This window comes from Panthera onca, chromosome A2 (assembly GCF_046562875.1).
Source record: "Panthera onca isolate mPanOnc1 chromosome A2, mPanOnc1 haplotype 2, whole genome shotgun sequence".
In the NCBI taxonomy this organism is placed as follows: domain Eukaryota; kingdom Metazoa; phylum Chordata; class Mammalia; order Carnivora; family Felidae; genus Panthera; species Panthera onca.
This window is the reverse complement of record NC_138340.1, coordinates 25,602,007-25,626,664: the sequence shown is the minus strand read 5'-3', so window position 1 is coordinate 25,626,664 and position 24,658 is coordinate 25,602,007. Positions and strand designations below refer to the sequence as shown.

Here is a 24,658-nt window from a genome sequence, read left to right as displayed (position 1 = left end):
TTCCTAATTTGCCTAGTAAGGAAGTTAGTTACAGTTCATTGTTCACATTTAGCTTATATGATCCTTTTAAATTTATCCTCATGATATTCTCATTTCTTTTCTTTTTTCTTTTTTTTAAGTTTATTTAAATATTTTTAGAGAGAGAGAGAGTGAGTTTATTTAAATATTTTGGTGTGTGACAAGAGGAGGGGCAGAGAGACAGGGAGAGATAGAGAATCCCAAGCAAGCTCTGTGCTGTCAGTGTGGAGCCCGACTTGGGGCTTGAACTCACAAACTGCAAGATCAAGACCTGAGCAGAAACCAAGAGTTGGATGCTTGACAGACTGAGCCACCCAGGCACCCCTCTCCTTTCTTTTCTTATCACCACTGTCACATCATCATCATCTCTATCACCGTGGCATAGTGTCATCATCTCTGGAAGTCATCTTGAGATGGAAGATAAATAAACTGTCCCATATCACTAGTAGCATCACTATATTTTTCCTTGCTATTTTTTCTTACTCTTCTCAGCCTCTTAATGTTGGAAGTTCTTAGGGCTCAGTCATTGGTCCTTTTCTCTATCTACCCTAACTCTCTTGATGATCTCAGCAGTCTCATCAAAAATATAGATGAGTTTATACATGATTATATGCTGGCAACTCCCAAATCTTTAACTGGTATCCCAGACTTCTCTAGCCAGTCCCAAGATTCATATATACAACCTCCTACTTGTAACCTTTCCTTGGATATCTAACTACGTGGCAAACTCAAAATTCACTCTCCCATTGCCATTGCCCTGGTCTACGTTAAATCATCTTTTACATGGATTTCTACAAAAAGGTCCTAATGGGTTTCCCTGTGTCTACCTTTGCCCCACCTTCACCCCATCGTCTGTTAAAAATAGAGCAACTAGAAAAATTAAGTCAGATCATGTTATTCCTCTCCTCAAAGTTCTGCAAAGCCTTCATGTTTTACGCAGATAAAAAGTTTACATAGCACTCCATAATCTGGCTCCTCTTTATCCCTCTAACTTCACTTGAACTTTTCTTTATTTCTTTGACCTTGCCTCCACCTTCTCTTGCCCCTCACAGCGGATGCCCCAGCCATACTGCCCCCCCATTCTCGTTTCTTAAGCCCTCCTGCCTGAGGGCCTGTGCTTCAGCTATTACCCCTGCCTACTGTTCTCTTCACTTACATATGCTCTTGTCTCATATCCTCCCCTCCTAAAATCTTTGTTCAAATTATCACCATATCCAGGAAGCCTTCCCTGAGCATCTTGCTTGATACCCCCACTGGTTCTGATTCTTATCCTGCTCTAATTTCCCTATTTTCTGTATCATTTATTACCCCTTAACATACCATATAATTAAATCATTATTGAGATATAAATAACATATAGCATTGTATTAGGTTCAGGAGTACAACGTAATGATTTGATATTTGTATACATTGCAAAATGATCACGACAATAAGTCTAGTTGACATCCATTACCACACATAATGGCAAGATTTTTTTCTTGTGGTAAGAACTTTTAAAATCTACTCTTAGCAACTTTCAAATATACAGTATGGTACTATAGTCACCATGCTGTATGTTGTATCCCCAGAGCGTATTTACTTTATCACTGGAAGTTTGTACAAAGGATATTTGTTTAATTTATTGATATATCATAATCACTAACAATGATGTAGATACTAAACAGTGTAGATGCTAAATAAGTATTTGTAAATGAATATAGAAAGTCAATAAGGAATTTCATATATGTACTTTTTGTTAATTCCTTCTAATCCCATTTTCCTTATATTCTTTCATCATGAGAGTTTTTAGGACCCTACTCCTACTATTACATGGAGTTAATATTTTTTCCCTTTTAAAATATGGACGCCTGGGTGGCTCAGTGGGTTAAGCATCCAACTCTTAATCTCGGCTCAGGTCACCATCTCACGGTTGGTGAAATCAAGCTCCTTGTGATGCTCTATGCTGACAGTGCGAAGCCTGCTTGGGATTCTCTCCTCTCCCTCTCTCTGCCCCTCTCCTGCTCATGCTCTCTCTCCCTCTCTCTCAAAATAAATAAGTAAAATTTAATAAAATAAACTCCACAGCAAAGGACTGTGATAGTTGATGATTAAATTTTTACCGGTAAATGGCAAAATCACAGAATAAAGACCATGTAATGATTTGATGGTGTTGTTCACTGTTGTATCTCCATGACTGTAACTGAGTCTGACATATGCTAGGTCATTAAGACTTGTTGAGTATAGAGTTTGTTTCCTCTCCAGCCTCCTACTGAGGTACTGTCCATGCAGGCTGCCTATTCTACACTCAGCTCCTTCTAGCCTCTCACCTTCTGTGAGAGGATAAGGAATTATTATTATTATTTTTTGATATGGAATGCTTCAGGGTGCCTGGCTGGCTCAGTTGGAAGAGCACAGAACTCTTGATCTCGGGGTCATGAGTTCAAGACACATGTTGGGTGTAGAGATTTACTAAATAAATAAATAAATAACTTAAAAAATATGGAACACTGCACAAATTTGCATGTCATCCATGCACAGGAGCCATGCTAATCTTCTCTGTATCGTTCCAGTTTTAGTATATGTGCTGCCGAAGTGAGCACGATAATGCTTTTTTCTTTCTTTTTTTTTAAAAAAATGTTTATTTTTAAGAGAGAGAGACAGAGTGCTAGCAGGAGGGGGGGGGGGGGACAGAGAGAGAAGGAGACACAGAATCCAAAGCAGAGTCTCCAGGCTCTGAGCTGTGAGTACAGAGCCTGATGTGAGACTTGAATTCCCAAGCTGTGAGATCGAGGTTGGACGCCTAACTGACTGAGGCACCCAGGTGCTCAATAATGAATTTTTAATAAAGATAAATTTATTCACTTTGAGAGTATGTCCTTTCTATTTCATAGATGTTAAAAATTCTTTTATTTGGCAAATACTTATTGAGCACCTGTTATGTTATACCAAGTTCCAATGAATGCTGGGGAATATAATGGTAAGCAAAAACACATGATGGTGATAAAAAATGGAAAATCAAAAACAAGGTCCTTACTAATCAAAATGAAAAGTTGGATAATATAGGTGCCTTAGTTGGTTAAGCATCGGGCTTCAGCTCACGTCATGACCTCCTGGTTGGTGAGTTTGAGCCCTGCATTGCGCTCTCAACTGACAGTGTGGAACCCTCTTCAGATCCTCTGTCTCCCTCTCTCTCTGCCCTTCCCCTGCTCTCCCTCTTTCAAAAGTAAATAAACATTTAAAAAAAGGAAAAGTTGGATAATCTATGATCTTCCAATTTAAAACATTACCTAATTAAATTATTATTTGCAAAAAAATGTAAACATGACTGTCATACAAATATAAAAATAAACGTGTCGGGCACCTTGGTGGCTCAGTTGGTTAAGCGTCCGACTTCGGCTCAGGTCTTGATCTCACAGCCTGTGAGTTCGAGGCCCGCATTGGGCTGCTGACAGGTCAGAGCCTGGGGCCTGCTTTGGATTCTGTGTTTCCCTCTCTCTCTTCCCCTCCCCCACGCATACTCTGTCTCTGTCTCTGTCTCTCTCTCTCAAAAACAAACACTAAAAAAATTTAGAAAAATAAACGTGTCAAATATTTTATTCTATTTATTAATTAATGAGAGAACCAGTTAGGTGGTAAGTCTGGTTCAAAGAGCATTTCAGGAGCTGAGTATTTGTGGGCAATTTAGCAAAGGAATGTTAAAAAAAGATTGCTAGTATTGATATAAAGCTGGTTAATGTCATACAGAATAAACCAAATAAACATATTTGGACTTACCTTTTTTTCAGATATAATTATTTGCACCTCTCCTGGACAAAAAAATGCAAGTTATAATTTTACAATGTCTGGGACTTTGAATAATAAACAATGAGTTGAACATAATACAGTCTTTAGTTACATTTTTCTCAGGTGGCCCTGTACCTGAGATGGCATTGAAAGGACACACCACCTACCTTTTTTTTTTTTTTTTTTGCTCCCCCTCGTCACACAAGTTTTAAATAATTGTTATTAACACCTGTTGTGAAACCAAAAATTGGGGGAACCCGTGCCCTGTAATATGGTGCTGGAAACAAAGTTAGTGTTGGGTAATGTTGTTTGATTGCTTTCAACTTGAAAAAATATATTCTTATGTACTTATAATTTTATCATTAGCTTACAGTTTGTTATTAGCTTGTATTTTTTCAATAGATTATTGAGATATAATCCACATATCATAACATTTACTCTTTCAAGCATACAGTTCAGTGGCTTCTTAGAATATTCACAGTTTTGCAACCATCACCACTATCTAATTTTAAAACATCTTCATTATACCAGTAAGTTAGCCTGTAGCTAATAGCAGTCACTCCCCATTTCCTCCTCCTCCAAGACAATGGCAACTACTAATCCACTTTCTGTCTCTATGGATTTATCTATCACAGACATTTCATATAAATGGAATCATATTATATGTGGCCTTTGTGACTGACTTCTCTCACTTAGCATGTTTTCATTGTTCTTCTGTGTTGTAACATGTATCGTTCATTCTAAGTTTATTTATTTATTTTGAGAGTGAGGGAGATGTGGGGGTTGCAAAGAGAGAGGGAGAGAGAGAGAATGCCAAGCAGGCTCTGTGCTGTCAGTGCACAGCCTGACCCAGGGCTCAAACTTACGAACCATGAGATCATGACCTGAGCCCAAAACAAGAGTCAGAGGCTTAACCAAGTGAGCCACCCAGGCACCCCCCATTCTTTTTATTGATGAATAATATTTTACTGTATGGATGTACCACACTTTGTTTATCCATTCATCAGTTGATGGACATTTGCATTGTTGCACTTTTTAGCTCTTAGGAATAATGTCACTATGATTATGCATGGGCAAGTTTTTACGTGGACATATGTTTCACTCCTCTGGAGTATATACGTAGGAGTGAAAATTCTATGTTTAACTTTTTGAGGAACTGCCAGACTATATTCCAAAGGGGCTTCACTGTTTTACATTTCCACCAGCAATGCACAGGAGTTCCAATGTGTCCACATCCTGATCAACACTTGTTATTGTCTGTTGTTTTGAGTATAGCCATCCCAGTGGGATAAAGTGGTATCTCATTGTGGTTCGGATTTGTATTTATTTAATGACTAATGATGTTGAACATCTTTTACTGTGCTTATTGGCCATTTTTATATTTTCTTTAAAAATTAAAAAAAAAATTATTTATTTTTGAGAGAGTCAGAGACAGAGCATGAGTGGGGCAAGGGCAGAGAGAGAGAGGGAGACACAGAATCCAAAGCAGGCTCCAGGCTGAGCCCGATGCAGGGCTTGAACCCACGAACCACGAGATCATGACCTGAGCCGAAGCCAGACACTTAACTGACTGAGCCACCGAAACACCCTAAAAATTTTTTTTAAACATTTATTCATTTTTGAGAGTCAGAGAGAGACAGACCATGAGCGGGGGAGGGACAGAGAGAGAGGGAGACACAGAATCCAAAGCACGCTCCAGGCTCTGAGCTGTCAGCACAGACCTGGACACAGGCCCTGAACCCACAAACCGTGAGATCATGATGTGAGCTGAAGTCAGACACTTAACCAACTGAGCCACCCAGGCATCCCCATTTTTATATTTTCTTTGGAAATACATCTGTTTAAATCCTTTGCCCATTTTTAAATTGAGTGGTTATTTGTCTCTTATTTAATTGTAGTTTGGGTTTTTTTTTTGTATATTCTAGAGATAAGTCCCTTATTAAATATATGATTTAAAAAATTTGGGAACACCTGGGTGGCTCAGTCAGTTGAATGTCTGACTCTTGATTTTGGGCTGGGTCGTGGGATCAAGACCCACATCAGGCTCTGCACTGAACATAGAGCCTGCTTGGGATTCTCTCTCTCTCCCTCTGTTACTCTCCCCTGCTCACACACATGCTCTCTCTCTCTCTAAAATGGGGGGGGGGGGAGAAAAAAATTTCTCCCATTTATTCTGTGGATTGTCTTTTATTATTTTATTTTTTTAATATATTTTAAGTATCAGGTTTTATTAAAAAGTGCATTTTCATTAATTTATGATCTAGGTAAGCTGTTAAGATATCAGTATACTCTCTGAGGCACCTGGGTGTATAAGTCTGTTAGCGTCTGACTCTTGGTTTCAGCTCAGGTCATGATCTTACGGTTTTGTAAGTTCAAGCCCCATGTCGGGCTCTGCTCTGGCACCACAGAGCCTGCTTGGGATTCTCTCTCTCCCTCTGTCTGTGCCCCTCCCTCCCTCACCTCTCTCCCTCTCTCTCAAAATAAATAAATAAACTTAAAAAAATATAAAAAAAAGATATCACTATACTCTCTGGAATAATAACTTCATAAATATTTAAAACAAAATTTTAAAAGCCTTTTTATTTCCTTCACCATTATTGTTTTACAATACACATATAACCTTGTGAATACAAAAAAAACCCTCTGATGATAATTCTACTACATGTAAAATACAGAAAATATATATATACTTCTTTATTCTTAAAAACTATTTTGTTCTCCACACTGGCAAGTATAGAATAGAATACTCCCAAACATACTTATGTTAGGAGTAAAACTTAGAGTTATATGCAGTTTCTGCACAAATATATTTTAAAGAAATAGATCTCTGTTTGTTATTCACCAACAAAATTGTCATGAGAGTGTGGATAATTAATTTATAATTATAAATTTATAATTTATAATTTATAATTAATTTAATAATTAATTTATAGCTTTCAAGTTTTAGTTAAGTGATCATTTTCAAAACTCTTTTTAAAAACAAAATATTGATGGCTGTTTTCATTGTGATCTGTGGATTGTCTTTTAGTTTTTTTTGATGATGTGTTTTGAAGCACAGAAGTTTTAAATTCTGATGATGTCTCATTTATATATATTTTTTTCTTTTGTTGCTTGTGCTTTTGGAAGACGTGAAATCTCTTAAAGATTTTCATTTAGTATGTCTTTAGAAAAATCTTTCTTCCATATTTTCTTTGGATAAGGACAACCCAGGAATGGCCCCTTTGTGTCTATGATATTGCTGTTCACAACTTTTGTTGATAGACCTAGCACAAACTTGGGAAGAGTGTTGCTATATGCTGCATCTAGGACAGCAGCTCTTAGCTTTGCCTATCTTAGTTATGCTGTGCATTTTTTACTTGTGTACCATATTCTATTTGTCCCTAATATCTTGGAATTTTTCTGAGAAGTGGAGCAACAATGCAGTATCAACTTATTAAAATACATTTTAAACCTTAGGCACACCTGGGGGCCTCAGTCAGTTGAGCATTGGACTTCAGCTCAGGTCATGATCTCACAGTTCCTGAGTTCAAGCACCGCATCAGGCTCACTGCTGTCAGCTGAGTCTCCTCCTGATCCTCTGTCCTCCTCTCTCTCTGCCCATTCCCCCCTTCTCTCTCTTTCTCTCTCAAATGAATAAACATTAAAAAAATTTTTTTAAACATTAAAAAAAGGAAGCTGGCATTGCATTGAATCTTTAGATTGACTTGGGAAGATCGCTGTCTTAACAATATTAATTCTTTCAATATGTGAGCAAGGAGTATTTTTACTTTTATTTGGTCTTCTTTAATTTCATTTAACAATTATTTGTAATTTTTAGTCTACAAATGTTGCATTTCTTTTATCAAATTTACTCTCGAGTATTTTGTATTTCTTGATGCTATTGTACATGAGATTTTTTCCCTTACTTTCAATTTTGGGTTGTTTATTGCTAGTTTATACAAACACAAGTAATTTTTGTATGTTGATGTTGTATCCTGCAATCTTGCTGAACTCATCTATAAGTTTTAACAGTTCTTAAATAAATTCCTTTTTGGGGCACGTGGCTAGCTCAGTTGGTGGAACATATGACTCTTGATGTCAGGGTTGTAAGTTTGAGCACCATGTTGGGTGTAGAGATTACTGAAATATAGAATGAAAAAAAAGAAATGAATTCCATAGAATTTTCTATATACAAGATCATGTAATCTGTAAATAGAGGTAGTTTTATGTTTTTCTTTCCAATCTAATTGTCTTTTATTTATTTTTCTCACATAATTAGTGGCTTAGATATTGACATTAGAGTCTTATAGTTTAAAATTGTTGTTGTCCAGTTCACACAAGTTGGCTCCTGCCTGTCAGAGAGAACACAATGTGGAAAGAGAAATAGGCTGTGAACAACTGGTTGTAGTACGAGGTAGAATAAGGCAATTCATAGGTAGAGGATGGTAGCATCCTCTGAAAGAATAGGGCACGGAGCAATTAATATTGTCATTTGGAAAACAGGTAAGCCTTTACTAAGGAGGTGACCAGAAGTGCAAGTATAATTTTGTTGGGCTTTGAATTGGATTGGGAAGAGGAAAAGATAAGTATTCTTTCTTTACCTTTGTTAGCAAATTTTTATTATCCAATACTTGGAGAATATATGTTACATATATGTAAGCTATGAAAAAAATGAACACCCATGAACCCTCCCCTCTTCTTTAAAATTAAAAGATCATCAATACTCTTGCTTCCTTCTATGTGATCCTTCCCTATTTTAAGCCCCTTAATCTCCCTTGAAGATAAGTGTGTCATAAATTCTGTTTGTATTTCTCTTTTTTGTTGTTAATTCACATTTGTATGTAACAATTTATAAAAACATATCATCTGTATGTAGTCTTCTGTGACTTGATTTTTTTCACTTAACATTATGTTTCTAAAACTCATCCATGTCTTGGGAATGACTGTAGTCATTCATTTTCACTGCTATATATTATTGCTTACTTATCTAATTTATTGATTTTCCTACTTAGAGTCATATGAACAAAAAATCCCTGCCCTCGAAGTACTTACATTTCATATTTCCTCTTCTGTGAAATGTCTATTAATGCCCTTTGACTCTTTTGTTATTTTTGTTTCAGTATTTGTTTCCATTGTTTTTGTTGTTAATTTATATATTCTGAATAATAATTCTTTGTCACTTATATAATAATGAATCTATCAGTGTGTGGTATACATCTCTATTTAGATTTTCTTTCACATCTTTTTTTTTAAAAATAAGTTTATTTATTTTGAGAGACAGTGCAAGTGGGGAAGGGCAGAGAGAGAAGGAGAGAGGGAATCCCAAGCAGGCTCCATACTGTCAGCACAGAACCCAATGAGGGGCTTGAATTTATCAAACCATGAGGTTATGACCTGAGCCGAAACCAAGAGTCTGACGCTTAACCCACTGAGCCACCCAGGTGCCCCAGGTTTTCTTTAACATAGTTTCTCCGAAATAACTTTGCACAGCTTTCATTTAATTTATCCCTAGGTACGGAGGCCTAGGTGGCTTATTTGGAAGAGCATGTGACTCTCGACCTCAGGGTTGTGGGTTCAAGCCCCACATTGGGTGTAGAGATTACTAAAAAAGAAATAAACTTAAATTTTTTTTCAAAATAATTTATCCTTACATACTTTATTTTGTTGTTGCTATCATAAATTCATCTTTTTGTTAATTATGCTTTTTATCTGTGGCTTGTATTCAGTGGTTCTTTTAACTTTCTTTATATTAATTTAATATCCAGTCATTGTACACAGACAACAATTTGCGAACAATGTTAGGGTTTTTTTTCCTCATTATACCCTCCAGGTCCATCCATGTTGCAAATGGTATGATCTCATTCATTTTTATGTCTGAGTAATGTTTCATTGTATATATACACCACATCCTCTTTCTCCATTCATCTATTGATGGACACTTGGGTGCTTGTATATCTTTGCTGTTGTAAATAATGCTGCAGTAAACATAGAGGTGCACATATCTTTTTGAATTTGTGTTTTTGTTTTCTTTGGGTAGTTTTGTTTTTTAAATTTCTATTCCCCATATCTTTTTTTTTTAGAGTATCTAAGTTTCTTCACATTTTATTATTTTATAATGCTAATAAGTGCCTTGTATTCTATATATAAAAACTAATTCTAGCCAACCTTGGATTTTAGCTTTTGATGAGTCATATATTGAGCCAAACACAAAGGAGAGATATCAGGAATAGATTTTGTAATTTTATATTCTTGAAAAAGAATCCTTTATATATCATGACTTACTTTAAGGATTCCAGTTAAGATCATTCTTAAAATTTTCCTTATCAAATTAATGTTTTTAGTTAAATCTCAGTAACATTTGAATATTGATCAAAATGAATTCCACTCATCATTCTTTTTTTTTGAAGTCACAAAATGATTTTATTAATAACACTTGTGACTTACTTGGTTTTTTTATTAACTAAATAATTAATTTAAAAAATTTTACATCCAAGTTAGTTAGCATACAGTGCAACAATGATTTCAGGAGTAGATTCCAGTGATTCATGCCCTATGTATGACACCCAGTGCTCATCCCACCCATTTAGCCCATCCCCTCATCAGCAACCCCTCCAGCAACCCTCAGTTTGTTCTCTGTATTTAAGAGTCTCTTATGTTTTGTCCCCCTCCTTGTTTTTATATTATTTTTGCTTCCCTTCCCTAATGTTCATCTGTTTTGTACCTTAAATTCCTCATATAAGTGAAGTCGTATATTTGTCTTTCTCTAATTTCACTTAGCATAGTACCCTCTAGTTTCATCCATGTAGTTGTAAATGGCAAGATTTCATTCATTCTTTCTGATGGCTGAGTAATACTCCACTGTATATATATCCCACATCTTCTTTATCCATTCATCTGTTGATGGACATTTGGGCTGTTTCCATACTTTGGCTACTGTCGATAGTGCTGCTGTAAACATTGGGGTGCATCTATCCCTTTGAAGCAGCACACCTGTATCCCTTGGATAAACAACTAGTAGTGCAATTGCTGGGTCGTAGGGTAGTTCTATTTTTAATTTTTTGAGGAAACTCCATGCTGTTTTCCAGAGTGGCTGCACTAGTTTGCATTCCCACCAGCGGTGCAAAAGAGATCCTCTTTCTCTGCATCCTTGCGAACATCTGTTGTTGCCTGAGTTGTTAATTTTAGCCGTTCTGACTGGTGTCATCCCCATATCTTTTATGTATGTATGTATGTATGTATGTATGTATGTATGTATGTTACTTCTCTGGCTGGGACACTCAATACAATGTTGATTAGAAGTAGTAACAATAACTATGCTTATCTTCTTCCTGATTTTAAAGAACATGTCCTAATGTCAACATCAAGAATGATGAACTAAGTGTTTTCACTTGATGTTTCATTTTCACCTCCAAACAGAAGTTACATTTTGGCATTTTGGTGCAGGCCATTCCTGCATTTATGTTATGTGTGTAGGTGTGTGTATTTATAATTTATGTTATATATTTATACAGCTTTGTGTTTCTATAATAATACCACACTTTTAATTAGCATAATTTTATCACATACTTTAATATTCTATGGAACATTTACTCCTCTTCTTTTTTGCTCTTATAATTTTCCAGGCTATTTCCAAATGTTTATTTGTGCAGATGAACTTTAGAATCATTTTGTTAGTTTCTCTTCTCCTCCAAATCTAATTGGGATTTTGATTGGACTAATCAAATATGTTAAATAATCTCAAGAAACGTTTATACTATTGAGGTTTCATCTGTAAAATCTATGTGTGTGGGTCAGTCAAAAGAGTGACTCATTATTGTTTATACTTTCACTGTTAGGACTATATCCCTACTGTCTCCATCTTGTGCAATCCAGGAATGAGAGCTCGTCACTGGAAGCAGATATCAGAAATTGTAGGCTATGACTTGACTCCAGACTCTGGAACTACACTGAGAAAAATTTTAAAATTAAACCTTACACCATACTTGGAAAAATTTGAAGTGATAAGTGCAGGTGCAAGCAAGGTAAATATGAAGATCAACTGAAACACTTTATTTGATGAGTTTGTTAATAAAATAATCACAGTTTTTGTTGGGGTTGAGTGTATGGTACTGGATAGCAATGGGAGGAGATGGGGGAACCTGACAGAAGACCACTCTTCCCCCTCCCCCCACCCTACAAAGTGTGTGCTTCTATGTTACTTCTTTTTCCTGAATCCGGGCTAGAAATGGCTCCTTTGACCTCTTCATGTGTGTGTTGGCATTTGATGAGTCTGCATTCTAGCAGAATGAGTACAGTCTTCCAGCGTTCTTAAAATATACAAAGGCATTTCAGACTATAGACCGCAGAAAGGCCACTTCAGAGAAGGTCCAGCAGCTATTTTATTCTGGTGTCTATTTTATTTTATTTTATTTATTTTTTTCAACGTTTTTTTATTTATTTTTGGGACAGAGAGAGACAGAGCATGAACGGGGGAGGGGCAGAGAGAGAAGGAGACACAGAATCGGAAAGAGGCTCCAGGCTCCGAGCTGTCAGCCCAGAGCCTGACGCGGGGCTCGAACTCACGGACCGCGAGATCGTGACCTGGCTGAAGTCGGACGCCCAACCGACTGCGCCACCCAGGCGCCCCTCTGGTGTCTATTTTAATACTGGCAGTGGTAGTTTTCACAGCAAGTGAATTTTTTAAAACTACACTATTATTCTTTTTTTAATTTTATTTTTATTTTTTTAAATTTACATCCAAATTAGTTAGCATATAGTGATATAGTTAGCATATATAGTGATATAGTTAGCATACAATGATTTCAGGAGTAGATTCCTTAGTGCCCCTTACCCATTTAGCCCATCCCCCCCTCCCATAACTCCTCCAGTAACCCTCAGTTTGTGCTCCATATTTATAAGTCTCTTATGTTTTGTCCCCCTCCCTGTTTTTATATTATTTTTGTTTCCCTTCCCTTATGTTTATCTGCAAAATTACTATATTATTCTTAGGAATTTTTTAATTGTTTAAGAAATCTTTTTAAACCTAAAGACAGTTACAGTGTCGCCACAGATTATGTTAAGAGAATTACTGTGTAGGGGTGCCTGGGTGGCTCATCGGTTAAGCGTCAGACTTTGGCTCAGGTCATGATCTCACAGTTCGTGGGTTCGAGCCCCGCATCGGGCTCTGTGCTGACAGCTCAGAGCCTGGAGCCTGCTTTGAATTCTGTGTCTCCTTCTGTTTCTGCCCTTCCCCCACTCACACTCTGTCTCTCGCTCTCAAAAAATAAATAAAACATTAAAAAAATTTAAAAAAAAAAGAATTACTGTGTAATGCACTCATTACTGGATTCACCAGGGAAAAGTTGGTACAGTAAATAAGACCTTTCTTCACTAACTCATTCTTTCTTTTCTCCCTTTTAGGAATTTTCACTAGAGAAAGCCATGCATACAATGATAGGAACCTGGGATGATATTGCTTTTCATATAACTCCATATCGTGATACTGGAGTCTCTATTCTTTCTTCAGTAGATGAGATTCAGACTCTCCTTGATGATCAAATTATAAAAACTCAGACAATGAGAGGCTCACCTTTCATCAAACCGTTTGAAAAAGAGATCAAGGTATGTCAAATATGATAGTTTCCGGTTGTTTATAAAAGCTATAAGCTTGGGGTGCCCAGGTGGCTCAATCAGTTAAGCGTCCAGCTGGATCTCTCAGCTCCAGTCTTGATCTCAGGGTTGTGAGTTCAAGTGCTGTGTTGGGCTCTATGCTGGGTATGGAGGCTACTTAAAAAAAAAAAACCACCCAAAAACTGTAATCTTATTACATATATATTACTGTGGAAATAAGTCAGTTCGTGGATAGCTTTGGGTGAAATATAGGAACGGATATTTAAAAATTAATGTGGAATCATATAGAACAGATCTGAAACATTAACACCCACAAGATATGAGTAGCACCCTCACTTCAACAGTTGTAACAAATGTAAATGTCTCTAGACATTGTCAAATGTCCCTTGAGGTGGAGGGTGAAATAGTCACTAGGTTGATAACCACTGGTATACAGCAGGGTATTACTGGATGCTTTTCAGACTTGGGATGATTCCCTAGAGATTAGGAGTTTAGTGTAAGTAACTACAGTCATTTCCGATGGTGAGTTCCAATGATTTAGGAAAACTTTGGACTTCCTAGAGTTTTTCGAAGTCCATGTGATACCCATAAGTGACATTGAGCTGTTTTGCATTGATTAAAAATAACAGTGAATTTTATTTATTTATTTATTTATTTATTTATTTATTTATTTATTTATTTATTATTTTTAAATAACAGTGAATTTTAAATAAATATTCCTTGTTGTAATTTATGGGTTTTCTTTAATGATTGGAATTTAGTACAGTGTGCTTTTCATTAAGGCCTGGGAAGACCGTTTGATTCGAATACAAGAAACGATTGATGAATGGTTAAAAGTACAAGCTCAGTGGCTATACTTGGAGCCCATTTTTTGTTCTGAGGATATCATGCAACAGATGCCAGAAGAAGGGCGTCAGTTTCAGACAGTAGACAGACATTGGAGAGATATCATGAAGTTTTGTAAAAAAGATCCCAAGGTGAAGTGTTTGTTTTCTCTCTTACAAATAAAGAGGACCTTTCATTTTGGCTATTAAAGAAAGCATTTGTTTTTGTTGTTGTTGTTGTTTTTTCTGATTACAAAAACAAAACCTGCTCTTTGAATACAAACTGGAAAGTTCAGAAAAATATAAGAAAGCACAAAGCATTAAAATAATTTTACTTTTCAATTCTTATAATACACTACTTGTAACTAACAGTGGAGCTGACTCACAAATGTACATTTAACTCACTTGACTATGGCACATACTGACTGCTGTTCTCTTGTAAAATGAAATAAGATAGAGAGAGAAAGGAGTAGCAGGGATAGAGAGAGATAATGAGTATAGGTGATTCACCTGATATTCCACTTAATGACTCTGTATTCTTGGGAGTGATAGGAATAAAGAATCTGCAATTCTGGGATGCCTGGGTGGCTTGGTTGGCCGAACATCTGTCCGACTTTTATTTTTTAATGTTCATTCAGTTTTGAGAGAGAAAGAGAGAGAGAGAGAAAGAAAGGTGTGTGAGCAGGGAAGTGCCAGGGGCAGGGGGACAGAGGATCTGATGCAGGCTCTGAGCTGTGAGCAGTGAGCCTGATGTGGGGCTCAAACTCAACCATGAGGTCATGACTCGAGCCAAAGTTGGAAGCTTAACCGACTGAGCCATGCAGGTGTCCCAAATGTCCAATTCTTGTTGTCAGCTGAGGTCGAGATCCCAGGATCGTGGGATCAAGCCCCGTGTCGGTTTCTATGCTGCAGGGAGCCTGCTTAAGATTCTCTATTTCTCTGATTCCGCCCATCTCCCCTGCTCACACACTCTCTCTCTAAAATACTTTTTTTTTAATTAAAAAAAAATTTGCAGTTCTCTCAGTTGACCTCACTTGCTATGTGTCTCTCCTAGTAACTATAGCACCTTGTTGAGTGTGATTCTCATGTTGAAAGACAGACTATGTATTTTTCATGCACATAGTATGCATAGTCCATAGATAAGCATCCACTTTTTTAATCTGGCATTCAACTTAAGAAATAACAATTTGTTTCAATAATGGGTGAAAATTAGCCATGCTGGACTTCTTGAGAGTCAATAGTACACTGAAATTTATGAGTTTTGAGGATTTTGTCTTACACATTGACTTTAGAACCTTTGTGAGACATGATTTGTTATAGACCAGAAGTCAGTATATTTTTTCTGCAGTGGACCAGATGATAAATATTTTAGACTTTGTGAGACAGGCAGTCTTTTTTGCAAGTACTCAACTCTGCCATTGTAGTAGGGAGAAAGCAGCCTGAGACCATACGTAACTGAATGGATGTGTCTGTGTTACAGTCAACTGTTTCTGGACAGTGACATTTTCACATGCCATGAAATATGATTTTTCTCTTAATTCTTTCAAAATTTTTTTAATTTTAAAACATTTTTAAATGTTTATTTATTTTTGAGAGAAAGAGACAGAGCATGAGTGGGAGAGGGGCAGAGAGAGAGGGAGACACAGAACTGGAAGCAGGCTCCGGGCTCTGAGCTTTCAGCACAGAGCCCGATGCGGGGCTCGAAGTTCACAAGCGGTGAGATCATGACCTGAGCCGAAGTCAGGTGCTTAACCACCTGAGCCACCCAGGTGCCCCTCTTTCAACCTTAAAAAAAGTTTTTTTTTAATGTTCATTTATTTTTGAAAGAGAGAGAGATAGAGAGAGAGAGAGAGAGAGAGACAGAGTGTGAGCAGGCGAGGGGCAGAAACAGAGAGAGACACAGAATCCGAAGCAGGCTCCAGTCTCTGAGCTGTCAGCACAGAGCCCGATGCAGGTCTCAAGCTCAAACTGTGAGATCATGACCTGAGCTGAAGTCGGACACTTAACCAACTGAGCCACCCAGGTGTCCCAATTCTTTCAACCTTTTAAAAGTATAAAAATAATTCTTAGTTCACAGGTCGTACAAAAACTGGCAGCATGGTGTATTCATATATCAAAACATCAAGTTGTATACCTTAACTATATAAAATTTTTATTTGTCAATTATACCTTATAAAGCTGAAAAAAAAAAGAAAGAAAGAAAGACACTGGCAGCAGGTTGGATTTAGCCCATGGGATACAATTTGCCAACTCATACTGTAGATTGTTAAGTTTATAGTTGATGGTTATAAATGTAAAAATTAAACCACACACCATCCTAACAGACTTTTCCCACATCATTCAGAACAATATAGGAGAAATGAAAATGTGCATGAGAGTCATAACTTCTCATTTGTAACTTGCATCCTTGGATAAGAATATTTATGATTTATTGAATTATAATAGTTTTACATTACAAAAAATTTACAATTTTCATAAGCCTTTTGACATTTCTACATTTTTGACATATACTATAGATTAATGCATAGGTCTTATAATTATATCTGGTATGTAAGTGCTGACCTAAACAAATGTGTATCTTTTAGGTCCTTGCTGCTACTTCTTTAACAGGTTTATTGGAAAAATTGCAGAACTGCAATGAACTTTTGGAGAAAATTATGAAAGGGCTCAATACGTATCTTGAAAAAAAACGGCTTTTCTTCCCTCGGTATGATGGATAATTAATTGTGCTATAATTAAAATTATTTTCTGATGTGTGATGAATTAATTACAACTAAAGCATTTGTATTTGCATGTTTTTCTCTAGTTTTTTCTTCTTATCTAATGATGAAATGTTAGAGATTTTGTCAGAGACCAAAGATCCACTAAGAGTTCAACCTCATTTAAAAAAATGCTTTGAGGGCATTGCTAAACTGGAATTCCTTCCCAATTTGGACATTAAGGCCATGTATAGCTCTGAAGGGGAGCGAGTGGAACTGATTGCACTTATTTCCACGTCTGCAGCACGAGGTGCTGTAGAAAAGTGGCTCATTCAAGTGGAAGATTTAATGCTCCGGAGTATTCACGATGTGATCGCTGCAGCCAGGCTGGTATGTTTCCTGAGATTTAATGTACACCATATATTCCGTGAATGCTTTCTTTTTAGGAGGTTTTGAATGTGTGCTGGTAAATTAACACTTACAGTTCTTACTGCGTAAAACCATTATTTTTTACTCTTTGTTTCTAACATTATTAAGATAATGATATTAGTTAAGAATTGATAACAGTATATAATTAAGTGCTACAAAAGACAATAGGTGTTATGAGAAAGAATAGGCAAGGTATATATAATTTAGAATATGGAGAGGGGGACGTTTCTAGTGATAGGTTCTTGGAGGAAGTGAAATTGAAAGTGAGACCCAAAGTAGGAATTCACCAGATAAAGAGAAAGTAGGAGAACATCTAGGTAGTCTGTATACAGCCCCTGGGATCAAAAAGAACCTCAGATGGGGGTATTAAATGAACGGTCTACTGCTGTTTACACCTAAACAATTACTTAGAAACTGGAAGTGAGATGAACAAACATTAAAAGAGGGTATATAATATTTGAAAAAAATGTAACACCTGAGCACTACATGTAACTTACTTATGCTAATCCAATTAACCTAATCTACTATTAATATTGAATAATAAAATTCAGTATATTTCTGTCTTTAGGACCACAAAGGAACAGTTATGTAGTTAAAAAAAGAAGTTATTTAAAAAATTTTTTAAATGTTTTTATTTATTTTTGAAGGAGAGAGAGAGACAGAGCATGAGCAGGGGAGGAGCAGAGAGAGAGGGAGACAGAATCCGAAGCAGGCTCCAGGCTCTGAGCTGTCAGCACAGGACCTGATGCAGTGCTCAAACCCACGAACCATGAGATCATGACCTGAGCCGAAGTCGGACACTTAACTGACTGAGCCACCCAGGCACCCCCCAAAAAAATTATTTTAAAAGACATTGCAGCTTTATAATCCAGCGACTCACTTTATATGAGTGAGGTATCCATTTTCCTTCATCCTATAATGCTCATCTTACTACAATGGCTATTGTATTCAGCTTCAGGGTTCCTGAAGATAAATCTTGACTTTTTCTCCCCCTTTTCCATTTGTGATCCCAAACAGATTAAAACACATAGGAAAAAAAATCAACATTATCCATGAAAGTATTTTCTTTATTAGTACAGAAATATTTTTTCTATGTATCTGGCAATAGCTCATACATTCTTTGAAACTTGTCATTTGTTTTTATTTCTAAACATTCCTAATAAAACACATTTAAGTAATAATATGTTTCTATCCTTATGTTTAACATCATTTTATCTAAGATGGTGTTATTGTATTAAAAATATAGTTTCTGGGGAGTCTGGGTGGCTCAATTGGTTAGGCGTCCTATTTCAGCTCGGGTCATGATCTCACAGCTCGTGGATTCGAGTCCTGTTTCGGGCCCTGTGCTGACAGTTCAGAGCCTGGAGCCTGCTTCGGATTCTGTGTCTCCCTGTATCTCTCTGCCCCACCCCTGCTTGCACTCTGTCTCTCTCTCTCAAAATAATAAACATTTAAAAACATTTTTAAAATATAGTTTCCATTAGCATCAACTTCAAATTTTGTTCTGCAGTTATATTTTTTCCGTTTATAATTTGAATCTACTATTATCACATGAAGCAGGTTATTGTTTTTAAAGGTTAAACTCTGCCCCACTCCAAATCCATTTTAATGTATTTTGAACATAAAAATATTAAGAGAAACGAGAGCATGCTTTGAACTCAAAAGCACAGATAGTTAAATTATGTATAATTCAACAAATATATAATTGTTCAAAATATAACTCTAGTCATGTAAGTTTTTAGAAAAGCTATGGATAAATCACACAGGGGTTCTAACTACTAATCCAGTTTCCCACTAGATTGTATAGTCTCCTTTTCAATTATACCTGGCATCAATATATATAATCTGTTAGACTTATTTTTTTATGGATTAATAAAACCCTTATATTTCATTATAATAGGACTAGTGTGTATTCTATGTAGAAAACTTGACAACTTCTCATAGCAAAGCAACATAAAAATCATAAAGAAATCAATTTCCAGAAGAATCAACAATAAATTCTTCCAGAGACAACTGATTGTTAACATATTAGTGTTCATCTTCCCATTCTCTTATGAGTAAACAAATGATTAAAAAACATAATTAATAACAATTTTTCTTTTAGTCAGCTAAAAGTTTTCATGACTATGTGATATTTTAACCTATGAAATGTACCAAATATTTCAGACATTTAGCTTTTTTTCCCCCCCTTCCATAATCTTTAAAGTTAGGAATGCATTTTAATTATTCAGGCTTATCCAGAATCTGCAAGAAGAGACTGGGTTCTAGAGTGGCCTGGACAAGTTGTCCTTTGTGTTTCTCAAATGTTCTGGACTTCTGAGACACAAGAAGTTATAAGTGGTGGGACAGAGGTAAAGCTTTTTTTTTTTTTTTTAACATAACATCCTTTTCTACTGCTATGTTTCTTAGTTGGCTTATCTATTCTTTGTAACGGCAGTCTTCCCACCAGTTTGTACAGGTAGCATTAAAATTATACAATTCTTTGGGGTGCCTGAGTGGCTCAGTCAGTTAAGCACCCAACTCTTGATTTCAGCTCAGGTCATGACCTCATGGTTCCTGAGTTCAAGCCCCACGCCAGGTTCTGCACTGACAGTGAGAAGCCTGCTTGGGATTCTCTCTCTGGCGCTCCCATGCTTGTGCGCTCTCTCTCTCTCTCTCAAAATAAATAAACATTAAGAAATTAAATTTACAATTCTTTGAAAATGTGTTCTTAGTGTTTTATGAAGCTTAGGCAAACTTACTCTGTTCTGTAATTAATTTCTGTATTGAAATATATTATGATGTCAAAATTGTTTTGTAAAAGGGTATATAAAATACATGTTTTAGCTACTATATACCATTAGTTTAATTCCTTTTTTATTTTGTAGGCATTAAAGAAGTACTATCAGGAACTCCAGAATCAACTGAATGATATTGTAGCACTGGTAAGGGGAAAACTGTCGAAGCAGACCAGGACTACTCTGGGGGCTTTGGTTACAATTGATGTCCATGCTAGAGACGTGGTCATGGACATGATTGATGTGGGTATGTGACTCTTTTCTTTAATATTAAAGGTAAATATTAATAGCTTCTAGAAACAAAGATTTATACTGTACATCTTTTCCTCTCCCCACAAGATTTGTTTTATGTCATCTTTTCTATAAACTGGAAAACAAATTATTTTAATATTTGCTATTATAAAAAATGATAGAATACCTATTTTTCAAATTATTTTTACATTTCAGGATTGTCTCTTTTACTTTCTTCTTTCTAGGTGTCTCACATGACACAGATTTTCAGTGGCTTGCTCAGCTTCGATATTATTGGGAATATGACAATGCTCGAGTTCGTATCATTAATTGCAATGTAAAATATGCTTATGAATATCTTGGTAATTCACCTCGACTTGTCATTACTCCTCTAACTGACAGGTGTTACAGAACATTGGTATGCATTTAAATTATTTTAATTCATACATTAAAGATTACTTTTTGGTGTGGTGTCATGTTTCCTTGTCCAAATTTAACATGGCTGTCCTCATTTTATTCTTTTATCTGTAATAGTTGAATAGAGCTATCCCTTCCTAATCCCAATTCCCTTTATGTGAAACTATAGCAATGAATATTTACTTCTGGGTGCTTTTGTAGAATACAAGAGTGTTTGGATTCTAATGTTTGAAAATCATGAGTCATTACCATTCGGGATAATTAGAAAAAGAAGGTATTAGAGATTTAAAGAGAAAACTGGAGCTTCAGGGAATGGATTTGGTTTTTGTGAGACTCCTGGGAGACATGACAGGAAGATGAATAAAGTCCATCTGGGCCTTAGAACTCCAAGTTAGTTCTTTTTTTTTTTTTTTTAATTTTTATTTATTTTTGAGAGAGAGAGAGAGATAGAGTGTGAGCAGGGGAGGGGCACAGAGAGAGGGAGACACAGAATGTGAGGCAGGCTCCAGGCTCTGAGCTGTCAGCACAGAGCCTGACGTGGGGCTTGAACCCATGAACCGTGAGATCATGACCTGAGCTGAAGTCAGAAGCTTAACCAACTGAGCCACCCAGGCGCCCCCCGTCCCCCTCCCCCTGCTTTTTTTAATGTTTATTTAGTTTTGAGAGTGAGACACAGCATGAGTGGGGAAGGAGCGGAGAGGGAGGGGTGGGGGTGGGGGGGACACACAGAATCCTAGGCAGGCTCCAGGCTCTGAGCTGTCAGCACCGAGCCGGACATGGGGCTCAAGTTCACCAACCGCAAGATCATGATGTGAGCCAAAGTTGGACGCTTACCCGACTGAGCTACCCAGGCACCCCTAAAGAGTTAGGTGTGTTGAATAGGAGGGAGAGAGCTGAAGTGTAGGGGGTGGTGATAAGGTCTGTGCTTGTTGAGAAGCTTTGGAAGATGAAGTTAGGACTATAAAAAATCCCAAACACCTTGGAATAAGGTTGCTGTGTAAAATACAGGATTCTCAGGTAAATTTGAATTTCAAATAATTTCTTAGTATAAGTGTGTTCCAAATATCATACAGGACATACTTCCACTAAAAAATTATTCATTGTTTATCTGAAATTCAAATTTAACTGGGAATTCTGTATTTTTATTTGCTAAGTCTGGCAACCCTACCTGGAAATTGAGGAGAAGCATCAAGAAACACCAATCCACCTGTGCTGAGTAAGTGACATTAAAGTATCTTTGAGTTCTCTAGAAGCAGAGATGAAATGGGGGATTCTTGGGTAAATGATTTACTAGGGAATGCTTTCAGTAAAAGCCTGTAGGGAAGTGAGGAAAACAGGGAAAAGTAAGGATGTAGTTTTAACAGATATACAGATTTAGCCTGATCTCAGGGGGAGCTTTGGAGCATGGATGACATTATGGGGGTACCCCTCTTTAAGGCAAGGGGCCTGGCTTTTATATCTCCTTATGGCCCTTGGCTATCAGTCACTCCTGGGGTTAGGGGTATGAAAATTAAGAAAGGCAAACCTCACTAAAATGGAGTTGGGAGGCCATGAAGGAGAAGCTCTCAAGCCCTACTACCATTCATTATCAATTGCAAAACCAACAGGAGGAGATGTACTTTACATTCCTGACAGGAAGAAACATGTACTTGATTACCCCAGCAGGAATAAGGATTTTGTTCTTGTCTGGCAAGATCCCAGCCATTGAGAAACTGTCACAACTCAGCCAATGAAAAGCCACTACACTTGGAACTCCCAGTTTCCTCCAATGGACTTCTTGTTTATAGTGGCCCCTCCCAAAGCCCCCCTTTCCTCTATAAAAGAGCATTCCTCTCCTCTGTTTCCTAGAGTTGCCTATGGTTTTGCAGCAGTTTGTGTGTCAAGAATTGCAATTGTCTGCTGTTTCCATGTAAACCCATTTTTTTTTTTTTGCTGGTAAACTGACAGGTTTACTTTGAAAGGTAAAGCTTTCAGGTGAGGAAGCTTTCAGGTTTTTGCTGATAAGGTAGCTCCTATTTGTCAAGGGCAATTTTCAGGAGAAAAGGACAGTTGTGAGCTATTTGTAGCTGATTCAGCAATTGGAAGATAGAGGCAATGGCTGGTAAAGGCTGCCAATGCAGCTATGATAAAATATTTCACCAAACCACCTATTTTCTTGGAAAGCTGCCTGAGGGCAGGGACCATGTCTGTCTTGGTTTCTACTCTAGTAGTGAACAGGTACATGGTCAATCCCTAAATATTTGTTGTGTAAATGAATCTCAAGCTTCTGTGTCCTATGTGGGACCTTGGTGAAATCAGAAGCTGTGAATATTTGTGGAAGCTCACAGCTTCCAGTTGTAAGGTCAGAATCCCATTAAACTTGTATATAACATTAGACATTGAAAAATTTGTAAGCATTTTCTTGAAATAATGAAGGAAAAACCTGAGGTTTCCAGCAATCAAGTTAATGGGCATTAACGGTATAGCATTTATTACAAACTTAAGGTGGGTAAAATATTGATATAGCCTTTATTTAATCAAAAATTTTATTTTTATTTTATTATTAAATTATTAATTTTTAAAAAATGTTTATTTTTGAGAGAGAGAGAGAGAGAGAGAGTGCAAGCCGGGGAGGGGCACAGAGAGAGGGAAACACAGAATCCGAAGCAGGCTCCAGGCTGTGAGCTATCAACACAGAGCCCGATGTCGGGCTTGAACTCATGTACTGAGAGACCTGAGCCAAAGTCAGATGCTTAACCAACCGAGACACCCAGGAGCCCCTTAAATTATTTTTTAATAGATCTTTCTTTTTAGAGAAGTTTCAGTTTCATAGCAAAATTAGTACAGCAAAAGAAAGTACAGAGAGTTCCCACATATCCCTTACCTCCTCATATGTACAACTTTAGTCCTTTAACCCTATTTTTTTTAAAGGAGTTAAATTTTACAAACTCTTATACTAGTTTTCTTGAAATAAACCCCATGGTTGGAGTTGACTATAATTTACATGCTTCTAAAAATTTCCAACCATTGTTCTAGTCCTTTTGGGGAAGAATTCAGGAAGAATTCAGTTACTGCTGATATTGTTCTTAAGGGGCTTAAAGACTAACTGGGAGAAAAAAAACAATGTACAAAATTAATGTAAGGCAAGGTAGACAGTGATCCTACTGGTAAGAGAAGTACAAAACAGTGTTGTAGGAATGGAGAAAATGGAGAACATACCAAGAGTGAAATGCCATAGCCAGGGTGAATTATAGACAAAGATATATGATAGGTATTGTGTCCCTTCCAATTGATGGGCTCCCATTTACAACACTCATTTTCAGGTGTTGACTTTTGGCAGCTAGCCATGGAGATTGTTATTAATGATCTCCACAACAGTCTCTAGTTAAACCTTTCTGACCAAATGTTAATACCTCAAGGCTAGATTCTTTTTGTTTTTAAAGGCAAATGGGATACCCATGACATACTATAATACAAGGAGATTTTGATACATTTTTACTTTTTCTGGAACTGCTTTTTCCTCATGCAGCTGAAAAATTGCATAGTAAAAATTAACTGAACAGTATGATTGTATTAGTGCCTCTTTGAAGCTACACAAATAAGACTCAATCCATTTTCTAAGCAATCGTCTATTATATAGTTATTTTTTTTTGTCCAGTTATGCAAGGATTTCTTTGAAAATGTATGTTTCTTTTCAGATAGGTGCCTTCTATTTAAACCTTGGAGGAGCTCCAGAGGGGCCAGCAGGCACAGGAAAAACTGAAACTACCAAGGACTTGGCTAAAGCTCTTGCTGTCCAATGTGTGGTGTTCAACTGTTCAGATGGGCTAGATTATCTAGCCATGGGAAAGGTAAAGTTTCATATTAAATGTTACAAATCTATAGCTATGTCCAACTGGATAAACTGAACATTTAAACATTATGTGAATATGGT

At 36.8% G+C, this 24,658-nt stretch overlaps 1 protein-coding gene and 1 non-coding gene across 3 annotated transcripts in view; one reads left to right on the top strand and one right to left on the bottom strand.

Annotated features, from left to right (window-relative positions):
• Positions 1–24,658, top strand: part of DNAH12 (dynein axonemal heavy chain 12) — a 211,253-nt gene that overhangs the window by 37,887 nt on the left and 148,708 nt on the right. For both annotated transcript variants that reach the window (XM_081794954.1, XM_081794955.1), the window contains 9 exons: positions 11,595–11,780; positions 13,159–13,359; positions 14,151–14,345; positions 16,778–16,899; positions 16,999–17,281; positions 19,552–19,671; positions 20,188–20,344; positions 20,574–20,746; positions 24,423–24,575. In XM_081794954.1, coding sequence (XP_081651080.1) covers positions 11,595–11,780; positions 13,159–13,359; positions 14,151–14,345; positions 16,778–16,899; positions 16,999–17,281; positions 19,552–19,671; positions 20,188–20,344; positions 20,574–20,746; positions 24,423–24,575 — 1,590 coding nt within the window. The remainder of the gene's footprint in view (positions 1–11,594; positions 11,781–13,158; positions 13,360–14,150; positions 14,346–16,777; positions 16,900–16,998; positions 17,282–19,551; positions 19,672–20,187; positions 20,345–20,573; positions 20,747–24,422; positions 24,576–24,658) is intronic.
• LOC132679913 (U6 spliceosomal RNA) lies at positions 2,491–2,597 on the bottom strand. The gene has a single exon (XR_009610399.1). It is a non-coding gene; the product is annotated as a U6 spliceosomal RNA (small nuclear RNA).